The following is a 15,610-nucleotide window of genomic DNA, read 5'->3' on the forward strand; positions in this document are numbered from 1 at the left end:
GCGTTCGAGGACACTGACGAATAAACGAGTGGAAAAGATTTGAAACGCTGGAAGAACAAAAAAAAAACATCAAAAACAATACTGCTCATAAACCACAGATCACCTCAATACACCAGAAATACCTCAGAAGACTTTTCTACGTGTTAAAGTTTCTGTTTCTATATTTTATTAGTTGCTTTGACGACTTGTAGTTACATAATATTTTATTGTGAGTTTTTTAATGTTTTTATTTGGGGTTCTACTCTTTGATTAGAGAGATTTGTGTTTGTTTGTTTGTTTGTTTTTTTTACATGAAATCTCCAAACTGATTGAAGAATAAATTTTACCAGGTTACTACGAGACTCGAACCTCGACATTGTAAATAGTTAAAGTGTTTTTTTGTTTGTTTTTAAAGACTAAACTGAACTGCCGATATCATGAAACCACCTGGACTGGGCTGGACTACATCTTTCCTTCACTTAACTCGTCTCCTTTTTTTTTTTACCTCCTTTCATTTCCAGGTCTTTTAGCTTTTCTTAGTTTCTTGTTTGTGTCTTCTCATCATCTATTTAGTTCCTCTTTCCTTTCCTTTCTCATTGTTTTTTCCTTTCTTCTTGCCTCCTCTCATCTTCCTTTTCTCATCTTTCCTTCCCTTTATGGAGCTTTTCCATTATACAGTTCTAGCTCTACTCGACTCGACTCAGCTTCTTTTGCTGCTCCATCAGGGATAGTACCTGGTACCTGGTACAGTTTTAGTATCTGCTCTGCCGAGGTTCCAAGCGAGCCGAGCCGATACTAAAATGTGACGTCAACAGACTGCCGGCCACTGATTGGTCAGAGAGTCACTGGAAGAGTCATGAGCCGTCCCACACAAGAATCAAACCCGGCATTTTTAAATAACAACAACAGCGTTACAGCGATTTGTTTCTCTTCTCTTGCTTTGTGTGAGACAGAAAGCCTCATACAGCAGCAAGTACACCATCGCCTCCATGCTAGGCTATGTTGAGGAGGTTCTATGAAGCAATGGAAAACAATCTGGTACCAAAACCGAGTCAAGCCGAGTAGAGCTAGAACTGTATAATGGAAAAGAACCTTTAGTCTCCTTATCTGGAGGCTGGACCCAGGGGCCCCTCAGGCACTGAAACTCATGCTCATTGATAGTTCCTCCCTCACAGTGCATTGTTGCCAGATAACCAATCAGTACTTGCCAAATAGAATTGACAAATAAAACATGAATTACTTTCCTGGAAAGAACTTTTATTTTATTGTGATTGGATAACGCTGCCGTCGAGTGGAAACCTTATAACTCCATATTTCATACTATAACTATAAACATTAAAAGAATGGGTCAAACCTTGTGTCGTACTTCTGTGGAGCCCAACATCATTGAGGGCCTGTTTCTACTCAAGGGTCCCTGGACTCTTACCCAGAATGCCTCATCTTTACACCTGTGTCCTTTCTTGTCTTCTCGTCTCTTTTTTTGCTTCGACGTCTTTTATCGTCTCTCTTCTGCTCCTCTGCTCTCGTCTTCCAATCCCATCGAGTTATTCCTCCTTTCTTACGTCTGCACTTCTCTACTCTCCTTCCTCTTCTGTCCCTCTCAGCTTTCATCTCACTGACCCTTCCTTCTTCCTTTAGCTTCCTCCTTCAGGTCTCTTCTGTCTTTTCTTTGAATGTAAAAGCTCACCTTTCGCTAAATATAATACTTGATTTTTAAAAAGAAGCTAAATTTGGCCTACTGTATTTATTTTTGTTGTCTTTATTGCTTTATCCCAGGTTGATCCCATGTGACACTTAACTTTCTCAGACGATGCTGAGCTGCTGTTTTCTGTCAGGATGCAAAAACTAATTAAGTGACTTGACAAAAAACAGACGGACTCAGATCCAGGTGTTTCCAGGTGTTTTTCAGGAACATATTACCTCATTAGAGCCACATGTGTGCGAGGAAGATGACAGTAGTCGGTGACAGTGGAAAGACTCGGGCAACATTATCATTCAGGAGGTTTTTTTGGGATGAGAAACACTGAGTTATTTCACATGAACGGATTAGTAACCAAGATCCTCAACAAATGTTTAAAAATGTAGTTTACAAAGTTGAAAAGGATACAGATATTTGTCACAGTGTGAGGGGTATTTAGAGATCAGACATACAGTTAGCATTGTTAGCATGCCACAGTGAAACCAGTGCAGAGCATAGACTGTATATAAGAAATGGACTTAACATCCGTGACGTCACCCATTGGTTTGTGGACTGCTGCTCGGAGGCCAATAGTATCGGATCTGAGCAGCGCCATCTTGAAAATTTAAAGTGCATGCTGGGAAAAATAAAAACAGGGATTCTACTTATATGGGCATCAGGAGGAGCATGAGGCACCCTCCTGAACCTGTGAACCAATCAACCTGTCAATCACGACGTAGCCACGCCCTAATGCATACCCTGCTTTATCGTCACATATAAAATCAGGGAGGCCAAAATGTCCCAAATGAACATCATACTGCATTGAAGAAGGCTTTAAACTAGCGATTGAGACCATAAACACATTTTGAAAACGTTTACTGAGGTTAGAAATCAAGTGAGAAGTTGGTGAATTCTCCATTGACTTGTATAGAGACGGAAGTCCTTTTGACACCAAAACGGTCGCCCCCTGGTGGCCTTTTGATAGAATGCAGTTTTAAGTTACTTCCGCGTTGGCCTCATTTCAGAGGACCGGAACTCCCCGCCTGGTTCAGAGTCTAGTCTGTTGAATGCTAACAATGCTAAAGTGCCCATTTTTTGACCGACACAAGAGCCAAAAAAGTCAATATTTCTCCCTCATAATGTGACATCCAACCTGAGGCAGAATAAAACAAGTCAGAATAATTTTCTCCCCCCGCTGTACAATTACTTTATCTCAGATTCAAACTCGTACTGTTAGCATTAAGTTGGCTAACATATCGCACTTTTATAGTGAACTCTCTAAAGAATAACTGATACCTTAGTAACTTTCTTACAGTACGCTTCATTTTTTGTTTAAATTGTGAGAGAAGCTAAACTAGCGGCACCTCCGGGCTTCCACTTTGTAGAAGAAACGTTGTCATGTTGTCGTCCTCCTGCTCAACTTCACCGTAATGCAGTCGATGTCGAAGGCTGCAGTGATTGGTTCAGTCGTACGTCTACATCGTACACCAGAGGACGTGTTTAGACGTGTGATAAGAACAACGGTTCAATCTGAAATTTACACAAAAACGGTTGTAGGTTGTTTAACTTTAGAAACGTCTTTCAAATGTGTTTACTTTTCAACTCGAGTCAATAAAATAAACACAAATAATAAGCAAGACACGAAGGAGATTTGATCATGTGACTCTATCAGCAGGATGACATCATCACTGATAATCAATAATGATGTTTGATGATGTGACAGCGCTGTGGTTAAAGCTCTGGTCAGGTTGAGTTTGGGTTAAAATGAAACTTTGTTAAAGGTTAGAGAAACGCGCTGTGGTGTTAAAGTTAGTACTTCCTACAAGTTAGGCTTCTTTCATCGTCATGGCAACAACAACATAACCACGGGGGTTAAAGGTTAGGGGATGATTGTAGTTATAGTCCACTGTTGGATTAATGCCTCCATCCATCCCTCCTTGGTCCGGGTCATAATTAGTTCAGCCACTAGATGGCAGCCCACGTCTGACATTCACTTTTATCTTTTTGTATACGGAAATAAACAATAAATACTGTCAAATCATTTTAAGCAGACGTCTGTTGTGTTTTTACATGTTTTCAATTAAGAATTTAATTTAATATGTTTAAAGTCCGTGTAAAGTAAGAATAAATATGTGTTCTGAGTTTGACATACCACAGTAAAGTGTGTTGTTAACCACCCTGCCAAATTTGAATGATTAAAAATAACACCAAATATGTGAAATTAGGCTTCAAAGTTGTGTAAAAGTCTGCCTATTTCTCTGCTCCCAAACACTGTGGGTGTATCACCTGTCAATCAAAGTCACCACCTCTACAAGAAACATGGATGCTACGTCTGAGAGCTTTCTGCTGCTAACTCAGCTCCTAGCTCGGTGGCTAACTCAGCTAACTGGCTAACTAGACGATAGTAGTAGTAGTAGTGTTAGATGTAGTAACAATAACTCACCACTAGGCAGGTTAACCACTGAGGAGAGCGGACTCGGGGTCTTATATAGTAGGGAAGGGACTTTTTTGCAGGCTCAGAAAATCAGGAAAAATGAGAGGGTGAGAAACAGTTTAAGGCTCCATCTCCACAATTCAGTACTGCATATTTATCAGTTATCAGCCTTTTCACGTTTTCTGAAACCATTTTTCCAACATGTATAATATGTTTAGAAGTAAATCAATGAATTGACTTTACACAGACTTTAAGGCTACGTTTTAGCATTAATTTACTCTCTCAGTGTGTAGTGGATGTTTTTATCATTTACATTTGAGTCACTTGGCTGCTTCTTTAGTTTGTTGTTTCTCACAAATCCACAGTCAGAGGAACAGTTTCAATAAATCTTTATTTATATAGCACCAGATCAAAACAAAAGTTATCTCAAGGCTAGAGTGCATTTTACAGAAAATCCATCTGAAGAACAAAATGATTAAACAAAGGAGAATTCATCCACCTGTAATCTAAAGGAATGTATTCCAGTAATCCAAAGGTCCAAATTAATGGTCATAAAAAGCTGCATCAAGATAAACTATCCATAAACATATCCTGAGCTGTGGTGCAGCACAGAGCTATGAGTTTAAGGTTCTTACTAAATGTTAAACAATAGAAACACCTGAGAGCAGAAGATGTGTTGGTGTGAGACTTTCTGCTACTGTAGGTTCAGGTCTCTTGAAAGAACTGGATCCACCTCACAGAGAGCAGTGATCAGAGCTGAACTGGCTGCTGATCCTTTTTTTCGCACCATGTCGATCAATGCTCCTGCTTTCTTTGCTCTGTTCAGGTCTCTAGCAGACTCCATTTCACCATCATTAATGATCCCTTCCTCCAGGAGTTTACCCAGCAGCTGGTCTAGATTAGAGTCAGTGACTCTGTCAATCAACTGAGTCCGAACAGACTTCAGCTTTTTATCTGCTGGCACACTTGAAGTTTCTGCTGGGACACTTGATGTCTCTGCTGGGACACTTGGTGTCTCTGCTGGGACACTCAGAGTCTGCTGGACCAGGACCTGGAAGATGAAGAAGTACCACAGTTTAATAACCAGCTGAGAGTTCGTAGAGGAAACAAGAACAGAACCAAAACAAAATGCCTCAAGATTTAAACTGCAGTAGCTCTGATTCAGAGCTGAAACTAATGATTATTTTCTCTCTGATTATTTGGTCTATAAATGACAAAAAACAAAGGTTTGACATTTCTGATTGAAAGGATTATTCATTTTCTGTCTCTTCATTAACTGACTGCTGGTTTCAGCTCTATGTTGTTATGTGTTGTTGGAACTTGTGTTTATGGTGTAAAATATGAATTATCTTCATGAAGCCACTGTCACAGACTACTTTATGTTTTATTCAATATGACTGTTTATTAAATAAATGTGCAGTAGTTCTGATTTTTCTCCCTGATGCTGCAGCTTCTTTGTTCATCAGTGATGTTCTGTCTCCATCTAGTGGCTGAAACAAAGAACAACACTCTGACCTGCTGACAGTCTGTCCTTTGTTTTTAATGCTGTTACACATTGTTTTATTTTAACCTCTTCTTCCTCATTTAACATCAGACCATCATCATCTTCTCTTTGTGTATGTTCAGAATAAATTGATGTAAATGTGTCTCAGATGTTCAGAGCAGCTCTGAACAACATCAGCAGTCTGTTTGTTACTTTGTGATTTGCTCTCATAAAGTTCTCTGAGCTCAGGGAGAACAAAAAGGCAGCAATTTATTGTTAGCGGTGTGAATGTTGCGAGACAATGTAAGTAAATGAATAAATAAAAAATTAAAGCTTTGATATAACAATGAACAAATAAAGAAAGAAATGCACTTTGTGCATCTGTCTTTATGTTATGGGTTCGATGCTTACTGATGAAATGTCAAGAGGCAGATATTCACATTTTATGTCATAATGAAACTTCAGAGGAGGAGGAAGAGAACATATAGAGTCACCAGCTGCTGGATCCAGAGGAACTGAAACACTAATATGATCACGAACAGTGAGTAGGATCTTCCTTTCTGAAGACTGAAGAGTCACTTTCCAACACACCTGCATCTGAGATCATTTAATGTTCAAATATATGACAGAAAATAAGAAAAAGCTTGATGTAAACTTACCTCTGCTCTCCTCTCTAGATGTTTCCTTCTTGGAGCTGGAAGACAACCAGAGAACAGACTGGAGTTAAATAACCCAACAGTCACTATTAAACAGAGACCTTTTAGAAATGAACATTTTAACAAAGTCTCCATGTGGCAGCAGACAGGGAGGAGCTATCCAGGTAGAAATGTACAAACTAAAACTCCTCATGTAAGCCATCAGGTGTAAGAGTTGACATCTTGATTGCATTCATTAAAACACTGAGTGACAGCAATGTAATTAAAATAAAAAGTGAACTGTTTTATAAAATGTTACCAGAGTTGTTTGACTCAAAGCTTTACACACACTGGCCAAGATTCCTCAAATCTGGTTAGAAAGTGTACTGGTTAATGAATAGCTGCTCTGTTCTACTATCAGGTGGAGTGTTACTGCAGGAGGATGAAGACTTTACCCTTCAGATCCATTTCATACTTCCAGACTTCTGGATTTGTTTGATCCTGGACCTTCAAAGTTACTTCGTCTTCGTTTGCAGGCAGACGGACCTCAAACGTTGGGTGATAATCTGGTCCAAACTCCAGGTCAAAAACTGCTTTCTGAAAACCAAAAGTATCCAAAGTGAACTAAAGGTAACAAACAGTTCATGAATCATGTTAAAAAGACTTTTATCAGATATTACAAACTGTTTGAAATACTCACATCAGGCTGTATCAGAGCAGCCTCAGGACAATCAACACTGTAACTTTCATCAATAATGAATTTACAGCTGGAAGGGGCCTTGATGTATTCAGCATCTTGATGCTGTTTAGTCACCTGAAGAGATATCAGAACATTATTATTATCTTCAGTAAAGCCTGACTTTATCTCAGCAGATATATCAGCATCAGTACATTAAAAGTCTGATAAGCCACAACTGGATCTTATGTTCACTCATCTGTAGTGTGTGACAGCGGTATTCATCTGCTTACATACAGTAATGTACAGTAAAGAGAAGAAAAGAAGAACAGAAATGTTAAATGCCAAATGTTTGGGATCATGGAAACATTTCCATCTCCAGGTAACTTTCTGGGAGAAGTAACAACTATTCAGGTGAGTATCACTGAAACACACCTGGGGCCTCATGTACAAAGACGTGCATGGATTTCCTACTGAAACATGGCGTACGCTCAAATCCAGAAAACGCTGTACGCACAAAAAAATCCAGATGTATGAATCTGTGCTTACGCATGAATCCAAGCACATTTCCTTTGTACATCCCAATCAACGTGGAATTGAGCGCACACCCGACCCCTCCCTGTCCACGCCCCCATTTAAATACGCAAATCATATTTAAATGGGCCCTGCACCTGAGATTCTCCTCTCTGCACGATCAGAAAATTAAAACAAAAGAATGAGTAAGACGGGAAAAAAGAAGAACTTTACAGAAAGCTAATTGGAGACGCTACTCACTGAAGTGGAGGCGCGCAAAAATGTACTCTTTGGCACGCTGTCCTCCGGCATAAACATAAACGCAAGAGGAGTGAGTGGGAGAGTGTGTGTGAGGCTGTCAATGCTGTGGGGTCAGAAAAGTGCACACATGCTGAATTGAAAAAGAAGTGGTCCGACATCAAGGTGGATGTGAAGCGGAGGACGGCTGTCCTGCGTGTGGCCAAAACGGGCGGGGGGACAGAGAAGAGGGGCCCACCCCGTTTGAACAGAGAGTCGCCGCAATCGAGGGTGACACTGCTTTCTCAGGGGTGGTGGGAGCACATGTGGGTGACTCTGATTACCCCCAAGGATCACACAGTATTGTTGCAAATTAATGCAGAAGTGCGCAGGGGAAAAGAAAAACACTTTACGCACAGGGTTATTAACATGAGTACTTTGCACACAGAGACAATCAGGGGCTTGTTAGAAAAATCTGAAGCTATAGTTTAACCAGCAAGTCACTAACTTTAACCACTGACTAGTAATGATGCTGTGAAGACAGGATAGTATTTCGGGGCGCACATGCTCAATGATGCGCATTGAGCATGTGCGCCCCCATACACGGGGATTAATATTACCCATCACGCACAGTGCCAGCTTGTCTGTTCCCAACCATGCTGTTACTCAGAATCGTGCGTTGAACCAGGCCACCTCGCCACAATGTTGGTTAATTGCATTTTTGCATCACATATGATCTGTACATTGATCGAATGAAAATGTTTCCTGTTGACATATACAAATTCATCATGTGATGGCGCTTTAATAGCAATGTGTGTGCAGTCGATAGCTCCGATTACATTAGGAAAACCGGCTCTCGCTGCAAATTGCGCTTTAATGTTGACCTGTTCAGCTGCATTGTTTATGGGAATATAGACCTGGCTGACATGCGGATAATTCCGTCCCACACGGCTGGCATGGCTTGGCTCAGGTCGACTGGCACAGTCCCGATCGGTCGGCCAGCTCCCTCTGGAATGCCCCGGTTGCTAGGAACCCCAGTGTGGTCACTGGTCAGCACCTGTATGGATACAGGCAGCGCATGGCTCCTCGCTGTGTCACGCTCCAAGGCCGGCGGCAGCTCTGCGCACAGTTCCAGGAGGATCGCCCTCGGGAACCTAAAGCGGCTGATGAGCCAGTTTTCATCATGTGCCAGTAAATCCTCTTTGTCTCTGAACACACGCTCTCTTCGTATTGCACCATTTATAATGTCTTCTAATACTGCTAAAGCAGCCATTGTTGTTAACGGTATTTTCTGCACCACTCTGCGCATGCTTTTATATCCACTTTTGTAATTGCAGACACGTGGGTGTGTTAATTGTTCACCAGTGTTAATTGTTCATGTTCTGATGTGAACATCACTCAGTCTGAGGACTAATTGTTTTCACATTTATTTATTATAACAGTTTCCCAGCATCACCTCTAAGTGTCGCCAAAGGATCAACAGCTGTAGAAACGTGCGTACGCCAGCCATGAAGTTGGCGTGAGGCACCGCACATTTCCACGGTCATTTCACTCTTGATACATCTGAACTTTGCCGTGAAAAAGAACGTACGCCACGTTTTTGTGCGTACGCACCCTTTGTACATGAGGCCCCAGGGGCCTGTTTCAGGAAGCAAGTTTAACAAACTCTGAGTTAAAACCTTAACTCTAGGTTGACCGACTCAGAGCTGTCAAACTCAGAGTTTTCGGTTTCAGAACAGGTGATAATCAATCAACTCTGAGTCAAAGTAACTCTGAGTGAAGCTCGTGCATGAGGAGATAACAAGCCCTCATCAATGGAGCACAGATAACATGATTCACCATGGCAACAGGAGAAACAAAGGGCTCAGTCCTCCTACTTCTCCCCAGTGGAGTTAGAAATATTAAGGAATGCAGATGATGAGTATACTTAAGAAAAAAAGCAATACAGTAGCAGCAGCAAAAGAACATGAGCTGATGTGGCAGAAAATTACCAACCGAGTCAATGTGTGAGTATCAATGAAAAAAAAAGGAAAACGTTTTGTCTCGAGTGTTCCACTTATTCAACATTTATATTCTGTGTATGTGTTTGTGCGTGGAACATTTAATATTCATGCAGACCCCAACAGGTACAAAACGCAGGCCTATTTGGCAGCAACTGAATATGAAATATAAAAATCTAGTTCAAACAAGTCAGGTATAATTTCATTACAAGCAATTGTGATGTTGTTTAGCCTGCCCTCATTAACAGCATTCAGTGGCTACATTCAACATGTGATATATTTCAGTGCTTAGTGAAATCTTCTAAGCAAAAAAGAAAGTCAATTCTTCAGCCACCCCAACTCTGCCAGTATTTAATATTGTATATTTGAAAGCAACACCTAAATGCCTTTATACATACAACACTACCAAAGTGTAAACGTTTCAGTGCAAGAGTCACATTTCTTTATTCTTTTTTTTTTAAGATTTATGTTTGGGCACTTTCACCTTAATTTAACATTAGCTAGTAAAGAGGTTGACAGGAAACAGGGAGAGAGAAAGAGAGAGATAGAGAGGGGAAAGACCTGCAGGCATCACAGGTGCTCGCTGGAATCGAACCAGAGACTGTCATTATGACGCATGCGCAGTAACCACTTGGCTATCAATTTTCAAATATTACGTGTCTGACAGCCTGACAGACGGTTGCCTTGGTAACATGCTCAGCGTCACAGATGTTACATATAAAACTGCCATTGGCAAAGAAAAATACAAAGGGCAACACTTGCTCTGAACTGAGAGCATGTCCACGATGTGTCGTACAGACGATACGAGGGCTGAGCTATTGTTCAGATAAAATTATCGATTGTACAGAAAATCGGAAACACTCAAACAGAACATCATCAGAGATAAAACATCCCAGCAGGGTCTGATCACCCTATGACGGAGATTTGTGCTTCGTATTTGTGCTTCAATATTAACTAACTCTTTAAGAAATGTCTGACACCTCCTTCAGTCTGCAGTCTTCAGTTAAAAAGGAAGAGAAACTCAGGCTTAGTTGAAGAAAACCTGCCAGCGAGCAGGTTAGGTTCACGGAGTATGTTGCCAGGGTAATTGACTCAGAGTTAAGCTGAACTGGCTTTGAGAAACCGAAAAACCAGAGTTTCCCTCATCTCAGGGTTAACTAACTCAGAGTTTTCACTAAACCTGCTTTCTGAAACGGGCCCCAGGTCTGTTTGTATCAGCACAATATAAAAGAAACAATCTGTTATTGTCATCAGTTATGTTGCATTAATCCCCGTATGAAGATGTATGAAGACTTTCTGTGTAAACTAATATGATTATATTTGTTATTATATAACCTTTACGATTAAAATTTGACTCCACCTTCAGTTCCTACAAGCAGCTTTAAGAACAATCAGACAAGTTAGGACTGAAAGTGAAGCTGTAACATAGCAACATTAAGTTTTACCTCTGACAGAGGGACGTTCCTCGGCAGGAGAAACACGTCAAGATACTGCTTCTGTGTTTCTGATTGTTGTGGTCGGAGGAACAGCAGAACGTGGCCATTAATTGGCCTTCTGGTGTTAAAAAAGCTGTTAATATAATCCAGTACAAAGACCAGACCAAAGGCAGAGAGGTGAGGGACGTTCACAACCACATGAGTGTCGGTAATCTCCAGCGGCTTCAGGATGCTCATTACATCATCAGTGATGTGGACGACAGACAGCAGACCTTCAGGGAGCGGAGCTGTGAAAACACGCATTTATTTTATTTTTTAAATTTTTTTTTACAAATCTGTTCATTGATGGAAATTAGTGGTATACAGAGAGTGAAATAGGAAGCGTTAAAAGTACAATCTCCATTTTTCCCCTTTAACTTCAACATCTATCAACAATAATATGAAAAACAAAAAGAAACAATACAAATCCCCACAATAATCATTCAAATAAAAAAAACAAAAAAACAAAAAAAAACATATTTCTTGGATACCCTGGATGCCTTTGTATATTGAATGTAAATGCTTGACAGCATTATCATATGTACCGCACCTTCTCAAATACAGTTTGGAAAGCTAGGGTAAGTTAAGTGGACTCTGACTCCAACTCTTTTAGGCTGCCATCTCCGGTAGAAATTCCTCATTGACCCTCTCAATGTAAATTTAATCTTTTCTAGTTTGAGAAAAAGCATGACATCCTCTAGCCAACGAGCAAGCGATGGGGATGTGGTGCATTTCCAGATAAGAAGAATTCTACGGCAGGTAAGCAGCGAGGTGAACGCAATAACATCAGATTGGGGTTTAGTGACTGTGTCTGTGGGAACACCGAATATTGCAGTCATGGGGTTTGGTTCAATGGTTATGTTGAGAGCCTCAGATAATGTTTTGAACACTCCAGACCAATAAGTTTCAAGGGAAGGGAAGGACGTAAGAAAGATTTGCCGTAGAGAAAGAACACCTGCTACAGCTTGCATCAGCCCCTGGATATATTTCAGCCAGTTTGGCTTTACTATAATGTGCTCTATGAATAACTTTAAACTGAATGAGTGCCAGGCGGGCAAAGGATGATGATGAATGAACTCTTTGCAGTGCACAGCCCCAATAATCTCCAAGTTTAATTCCTAACTCCTCGTCCCAAACCAGACTGAACTCTGGCCAGGTTGTGGTTTTCCAGGATTTAGAAGTGTCATGTCTTCCTAGGGTCAAAGCTCAGGAAGGGAGGGGAAGGAAGGATAACTGGCCTTGAGAAAATGCATTATCTGGAAATATCGAAAAAACAGTTGTCTAGGTAGGTTTACCGTCTCTGTATATTTTCATAACTATCCAGTGTTTTACAATTGTAAAGGTCCTTAAAGCGGTAAATACCCCTCCTCCGCCATTCCATAAATGATACGTCCATAATAGAGGGACGAAAAAGATGGTTTTGGTGAACAGTACAGTAAAATATGTAACTTTATGAACTTATGACTGTTCTAGCTGTTCTGTTATTTACTTTTTACTCACTTTTTCATTATATCCATATTACCGATGATTATTTATCAAAGATTTCATAGAGTAAATATTTAGTGAAAGCATCAACAGTCATCTCTATAATATTATTGTAATATTGATATCGAGGTATTTGGTCTAAAATATCATGATATTTGATTTTGTCCATATCGCCCAGCTCTAGAAGAAACATATTAAAAACATAAAAAGTAGACGAAAGTTTTAAATACCTGCAGGAATTATTATATAAGACTCAAGTACAGAGTGAGGATTATTTTGCTGAATATGTCACATGAAAAGAAAATTGAGTAACTGTTCAGCATCAGTTACCATGGTGATGTACCTGGTAAGAAGTGAGGACTGAACACCTGAGTTAACCTGAAGTTACCTCACTAACCACAAATCCTGCTTCATTCCTGCTTTTTTAAATGTAATTGGATGTTTTTATGTTTCTAATTCTTACTGTTAAATGTTTGTTTGTATGTAAAGCACACTGAGTTGCCCCTGGGTATGAAATGTTCTACATAAATAAAGCTGCCTTGCCTAGTACAGGTTAATGGTGATGAACCCTTTTTATGTTCCTCTAGCTCCCCCTTCAGGAGCATAATATCATCAGGAGTCTTATCATTGCTTTAATAAAACTCACAGAGCTGAATAATCATCTTACCATCCATGGTTTCACAGTGTGGCAGGTGGAGCTGACTGACAGCATCTTCAGGACTGGACTGGATGTTGAACAGCGGCCCTGCAGCTGTTTTACCAGCTGGTTGTAGGACTCTCTCATCCCATTGGACAGTCCTGTACTGTAGCTCCGCCTCCTTAGTCATAACAAACATGAGTCCAGTCGAATTACACCTGAACACACCTGGACCAGGACAGCTGAACCTGGAGGACACAGAGGAGCTGATCACACAACACAGACTCATGCAGCTTTTTTCAGAATGAATTTGCTGCAGATTACTGGCTGCAGGGCGCTCTGCTGTCCTAATGGTTAAGGCTCATACTATATAAACACAATGTCCATGATTTGATTCCCAGCCAGAGGACCTTTGTTGCATGTTATATCCTTCTCTCTTCCCTTGTTTCCTGTCTCTCTACACTGACTCAAATAAAGGCAATAAAAGCTAAGAAAAGATAACATGCTGTGACTGCTGCAGTGCTTCAACAGCTGGAGAACAAACTGAACCGCTGGACAAGATGTGAGAGAAGCAGCAGCTGCAGGAATATGAAGAGTATGAAAAGTGTTAAAAGTGAAGAGTAATCACTGAAAGGAGATGACAGGACCGTTGAATCTGAACTAAAATGAGTTAAATGACTGAACAGAGTGGAACTATCTGAAAGGAGGTGAAGTGTCATCACTGACAGAAGCTGATGAGGTTGAAGGTTGAAATATTGTTCATCTTATGATTTGGTTACCTGTATGAAATGTTTGCAGACTCAGTCAGCATGTTGGGTGTGAAGTCCTAAAATATAGAGAAAGACAACATTAGTTACAGAAACTGAACAGCTCACTCTCAGTCATACAGCTGACAGGATCCTCACTGCTTCAGGTTCTACTCTGCACTCTGTACTGTTTCATTATCACTGGTTATCACTAGTCCACATCACTAAATGATCAGTTGCTCTTTAACTTTACATTGAAATGATCCTGCAGGACTATGTTGGACAGCAGCTGATGGTTTCACAGATGAGGAGGTAAAAGTGAATTAGGAGTTTCTGATGGAGGAGGAAGGAGCAGAGAGTGAGAGGAGAGGAAACGAGGGCTTGAAGATAATACAGATGACAGTAAATCATGTTTGGAGTTTAGACATAAGGAGTATTAACCTCTGGAGGAAGTCGAGTGTCATTGTGTCTGTAAATGTCTGATAAATTTCATTAATATTCTCCTACACAATATTGTTTTTATGTGTTAACAAGACATTGTAATCCTACAGTGCCACCTTGTGGTCTGTTCCGCTTTCATTTTGAAGAGCGCAGTTTTCTTCTTCTGAAGTTTTTGGTGATGTTACACTTCCTGGGGGGCGTGCCAAGATGGCCGAGTGAGCAGACGCTTTCACCGAGCTCTGCAAAGTTCAGTTTATTATAACAGTGAAGTTCCGACTTTTTCTTTGCTTAACACTTCTCTTCCTGAAAACATCATACAGCGAACACAGAAAAGACTGTTAATGTCGCCAAAACGCGACAGAAGAGACAACTGCCATGACTACACTGCCGCCTTGACTTTTCCAGGTGAAGAAGACGATAGGGATGAGCTTCCACCTCTCCCTGTCACTCCGAGTAAATCTCCGGCTCCAAAGAGGATGCTGTATACACGCGACAACTCTGGTGATATAGTTGCCTCACTATCTGCACTGATAAATACAAGGTCTGACAACATCGAGAAGATGGTAAGCACAAATGCGATGAAAATTGAAGGATTAAGAAAGACTGTTGATTTCGCTTGTGCTGAAATCAAGGACATGAATGGAAAAGTGTCCATACTTGAGAAAAGAGCTTCACACGAAGAGGGGCGAGTAAACGACTGTCAACAAAGAATCTCTGAGTTGGAAAGATACTCCAGACGGTGGAACCAATGGTTGTATGGAGTCGACGAGTCGGAGAAGGAAGATGTTCGGCGGAAGACGATTAATATTTGTCAAGAAGTCCTGCCGGAACAGAAGACCAAGCTCGCTGACACCATCGACACTGTGCACCGTCTCGGCGCCAAGCGACCAAATGACTCCAAGCCCAGAGGAATTATCCTCCAGTTCTCCTCACGAGTGTGCAGAGATGCCGTATGGAAAGCTACGAAGACGTCCCGCTTTCTACAGGACAACCGCCTGAGATTTGCGGAGGATCTCTCCAAAAAGGACAGAGACCGCAGAAACAAACTGTGGCCACTGATCGAGAAGGCTAGAAAGGAGGGTAAAGCAGCACACTTCGTCGGAGGTCGCGCTTTTATTAACGGGTCTGAAGTTAATCTCCCTCCCTGAACTGTCATGACAGTTATGGCTAAATCATGATTAATGCTGCTCT

At 40.9% G+C, this 15,610-nt stretch overlaps 1 protein-coding gene across 1 annotated transcript in view; it reads right to left on the bottom strand.

Annotated features, from left to right (window-relative positions):
• Positions 1-11,035: 11,035 nt before the first annotated feature.
• The window catches only part of LOC134002171 (NACHT, LRR and PYD domains-containing protein 12-like), a gene marked incomplete at its 5' end in the record, with an annotated part of 84,530 nt that continues 79,955 nt past the window's right edge, over positions 11,036-15,610 (bottom strand). Inside the window, 3 exons of the mRNA XM_062441456.1 lie at positions 11,036-11,358; positions 13,263-13,480; positions 14,012-14,058. Of these exons, the coding sequence (XP_062297440.1) occupies positions 11,036-11,358; positions 13,263-13,480; positions 14,012-14,058 (588 nt within the window). The remainder of the gene's footprint in view (positions 11,359-13,262; positions 13,481-14,011; positions 14,059-15,610) is intronic.

Source organism: Scomber scombrus, chromosome 20, assembly GCF_963691925.1.
Source record: "Scomber scombrus chromosome 20, fScoSco1.1, whole genome shotgun sequence".
Taxonomy (NCBI): Eukaryota; Metazoa; Chordata; class Actinopteri; order Scombriformes; family Scombridae; genus Scomber; species Scomber scombrus.